At 48.6% G+C, this 4,536-nt stretch overlaps 1 protein-coding gene across 1 annotated transcript; it reads right to left on the bottom strand.

Moving 5' to 3' along the window:
* Positions 1 to 360: 360 nt before the first annotated feature.
* Positions 361 to 4,536, bottom strand: LOC140874415 (uncharacterized). The gene is made up of 3 exons (XM_073277701.1): positions 4,042 to 4,536; positions 1,158 to 3,939; positions 361 to 1,070 (listed from the first exon to the last, which is right to left on the bottom strand). The coding sequence occupies exons 1-3, from the start codon at positions 4,534 to 4,536 to the stop codon at positions 361 to 363; spliced, it is 3,987 nt and encodes a 1,328-aa protein (XP_073133802.1).

The raw sequence follows: 4,536 nt of genomic DNA, 5'->3' as shown, positions 1-4,536 counted from the left end.
CCAGTCTGCCAATTTTTGGCCCTGAAATTGCCTGCCATTATCCGAGACCAGCTTTCTTGGTAGCCCAAATCGACATACTATACTTTTCCATAAAAACTTCATCACCTCGGCCTCTGTAATTTTCGCCAAAGGCTCTGCCTCCACCCACTTGGAAAAATAATCCACAGCTACCAACAAGAACTTCTTCTGTGCCCGGGCTAGTGGAAAAGGGCCCACTATGTCCAGACCCCATTGATCAAAGGGGCAGGATGCCCATATCGGAGTCAAGTTGCTTGCCGGGCTATGTTGTATAATTCCGAACCTCTGACATCCTTCACAAGACCGTGAAATCTTATATGCGTCTGCCTGCATAGTTGGCCATCAATATCCTGACAGCAACACCCTTCGGACCAGACTCATAGACCCTCCATGGTTTCCACAACATCCCTCGTGCACTTCCCGCAAGACATATTCGGTTTCTCCTTCCTCCAAACATTTGAGCAAAGGGCCCTGGTAGGAACGCCTATACAAGCTTCCTCCCAAGATAGCAAACCTGGCTGCCTGTCTTCGTATGATCCGGGCTCGTCCTTTGTCCTCCGGGAGGCTCCCCTGAGTTAGGTACTTGACAATCGGAGCTTTCCATGTGTTTACTTGGAGGACCGGTTCCCCGGCTTCTATGGTAGCCACCGTTTCCCTTTGCAGAAGGGATTCGCTACAATCACCTTCCCCTGCGGCCGCTTTCTTAGCCAAGGCGTCTGCTTCCATATTTCTTTCCCGGGGTATCTGCTCTATACTCCAAGTATCGAAACTGGCCCCGAGCTCTTCAATCATCTTACAATATTTTATCAATTTCTCCTCTCGAGTACAGAAGTCTTTGTTTACTTGTTGAACAACCAACTGAGAGTCAGAATAAATTATGATATGACTTACCCCGACATCCCGGGCTCGTTGCATCCCCGCTATCACAGCCTCGTATTCAGCTTCGTTGTTGGAGGCCTGGAAGTCTAGCTTCACGGCTATCTCAATCTTCTCTTGGGCCGGTGAGATCAAGATGATCCCCACACCACTGCCTCCAGCACCACTTGCTCCATCTACAAAAACCCTCCACACTTCTTCTCAGCCAAAAACGGCCACCTCTGTCAAAAAATCTGACAAAGCCTGGGCTTTGATGGCCTTACGTGGCTGGTACTCAATATCATATTCTCCTAATTCCACCGACCATTTCACGAGTCTTCCCGAGGCATCTGGATGAGTCATAATACGCCCCAGGAGGCTATTAGTAAGAACAGTTACCGGGTGAGACAAGAAATAAGGTCTCAATTTCCGGGCCGTTATTACTAGAGCCAAGGCCATCTTCTCAATTTCCGTATATCTAACTTCCGCCCCCTTCAAAGCATGGCTGACGTAGTACACATGCCTCTGATCTCCCTTTTCCTCTTTTATCAAGACAGTGCTGACCGCCTTTTCTGTAGTGGATAGATATATCCACAATCGTTCCCCTGGTTCCGGCTTAACCAAGATAGGCAAGCTAGCCAGATGCTCCTTCAACTCCTGAAAGGCCTGCTCGCATTGCTCAGTCCAGCCGAACCTCTGGGCTTTTCGCAACACTTGGAAAAAATGATAGCTGCGATGAGCTGATCGAGCTATAAACCGGGCCAGGGCTGTAATCCGGTCGGTTAATCGCTGTACCTCTTTAATAGATGTTGGTGAAGGCATTTTCCGCAACAGCTTCACTTTTTCAGGGTTGACTTCTATCCCCCGTTCAGTGACCATGAACCCCAGAAACTTGCCACTTTTCACCCCAAACATACACTTAGCCGGGTTCAATTTGATCCCATATCGCCGAACTGTCGCAAAAGTTTCCTCCAAGTCGGGTAAGAAACTATCCCGGGTCCTGGACTTCACCAATATATCATCCACATATACCTCCACATTTCGGCCCACCTGTTCCCGGAACACTCTGTCCATCATCCGCTGATACGTAGCTCCTGCATTCTTCAAACCAAATGACATCACTATGTAGCAGAAAGTACCTCCCGAGGTAACAAAGCTGACTTTGTCTTGATCTTCCAGGGCTAAAGGAATTTGATGATAGCCCTGGTATGCATCCATGAAGCTCAGCAACTCACACCCGGATGTAGAGTCCACCAACTGGTCAATTCGGGGCAGAGGGTAACAATCTTTGGGACAAGCTTTATTTAAATCCCGGAAATCCACACACATTCTCCACTTCCCCGTGGCCTTTGGTACTAGCACTACGTTGGACAACCAAGTAGAAAATTGTATTTCCTTAATGTGTCCGGCCCGCAGTAGCTCTTGAACCTGCTCCGCTATCAACTTATCCTTCTCGGCCCCAAAATGCCTCTTCTTTTGTATAACAGGTCGGGAACCTGGGCTGATGTTTAATTTGTGTTCCGCCACCCGGGATGAAACTCCCACCAAATCACCCTGAGCCCAGGCGAACACATCTTTATTCTGGATGAGGCAGCCTCTCAATGCTTCCATCAACCATGCATCTACATCCCGAGCTATCTTAACAGACTTCCCTGTTTGCCCGGGTTCCATCTCTACCTCTTCATACTCGCTTTTAGATTCCTCCACCAAACAGACTTCTCTTCCCCCCAAGGCTCCTACCTTTCCATTCTGTTTTGCCCTCTTGTAGTCTATCTTCACTGTCTCAGCATAGCATTTTCGGGAGGAAGGCTGATCTCCTCGAACTTCTCCGACTTTATCTCCTACTGGGAACTTGATCTTTTGATGGTAAGCTGAGGCTACGGCTTTGAAAGAGTTCATAGCCGGCCTACCCAAGATGACATTATAGGAAGAAGGTGCTTCCACTAATGTGAATCTTGTCATGACCGTCCTCTTCTCATCTCCTGATCCCAAGGTGATAGGCAGCAACATTTCCCCTTGGGGTTGGACAGTGTGCCTGGCAAAACCATATAAGGCGGTTTTTACCGGGCTCAATTCATACCCCTGCAAATCCATCTGCTCGAATGCTTCTTGAAAAAGGACATTCACTGAGCTTCCCGAGTCAACGAACACCCTTCGAACATCATAATTGGCGATCCGAGCTTGTATAAGCAAGGCGTCATTATGGGGTAAGTTTACTCCCTCCAGGTCTTGGGGTCCAAATGTAATGATTGGCCCCGCACCCTGCCTTCCTTCCTCCACCCCTAAGCTTTCCCTCCGACTCCAGGCCTTCCTAGCCCGGTTGGAATCTCCATCCGTAGATCCTCCTGATATCATGTTAATGATACCTTTGGCCGGCCCATCTCCCGATATTTTGTCTTTTTTTGCATGATCCATTTCTTGTTTTCTTTTTTCCCGAGAGCTGGTGGCATCCCGGGGAGGAATCGACGCCTGTGACCCCCGAAACCAAGGCACACTTCGAGGCTTTTTTGGGACCGGCCTACCATCTCTAGCATAAGGCAGTTGGTGTCTTTGCTGCAGAGTTCGACACTCACTGGTGTCATGAGTGCACTCTTGATGAAGTGCACAGTACTTCCAGAGCTTCTCCTTAGAAACAGGGGTCTGTGTGTCGACCCTTTCTTCACACATATGAACAGCCTTATCTCGGGTTCCTCGGTACGGAGCATACCGGGACAATCGCCCCATGGGATCATGGTTGTCCCTACTTCTCCCTTGTTCCCGGCCTCCCTCCCGCCGGGCCACTTCCTTTTTCTGCCTCTGAGCTTCCTCCATGTTAATGTATTTTTCAGCCCGAGTCAGCAAATCTTCGAAGGTCCGGGGTGCTTTTTTCACCAGCGATTTGAAAAATTCCCCCTCCCGAAGACCTTGAGTGAAAGCCGTGATCTTGGTCTCCTGGGCACAAGTCGGGACCTCCAAAGCAATTTTGTTAAACCTTTTGATGTAGGTTCGTAAAGACTCCTCTCCTGACTGCTTTGCTTCAAAAAGGCTATAGGCAGTTTTCCTATACCTCTTGCTACTGCCAAAGTGCTGCAAAAACACTTGCTTGAACTTGGCAAATGATTGAACACTCTGGGGCTCCAACTTCTCAAATCATCTTTGGGCAGAATCCACCAAAGTGGTTAGGAAGACTTTGCATTTGATCTTATCTCCATAGCAATGTAGCATGGCTACATTTTCAAACCGAGCCAGGTGCTCCTCTGGGTCTGTGCTCCCATCGTATTCCCGGATTTTAGCCGACTTGTAATTTAGTGGCAAGGGTTCCTCTATCACCTCCTGTGAAAAAGGGCAACCCGGAATTTTGATGGGGCAAACCATTTGGGAACCCCCCTCCTCCAACTTCTGTACCTTTCTCCTGAGCTCATGCAACTCATCTGCCATGGACGGCTGTATTGAATGCATCCAAGAGCTTTCTTCTTCTTCTCCTTCTTGAACCTGGGCAATAGGGTTTGGATTACCCTGATTTCCTTCTTCCTCCACCGTTATGTCCTTTGATTGTGGTTGTTTTGCAGCTATCAACGACTTCCGTACCACATCTTGGACAAATGATTCTAACTGCTCCAAGGGAATGGTAATATTCCGTCCTGGCTGATGGTCTCCAGGTAATGTTTGATCATGAGAAGCCAT

This window comes from Henckelia pumila, chromosome 1 (assembly GCF_033568475.1).
Source record: "Henckelia pumila isolate YLH828 chromosome 1, ASM3356847v2, whole genome shotgun sequence".
Lineage (NCBI taxonomy): Eukaryota > Viridiplantae > Streptophyta > Magnoliopsida > Lamiales > Gesneriaceae > Henckelia > Henckelia pumila.
Note: the sequence above shows the minus strand (reverse complement) of the source record. Positions and strands in the feature narration are given on the sequence as shown.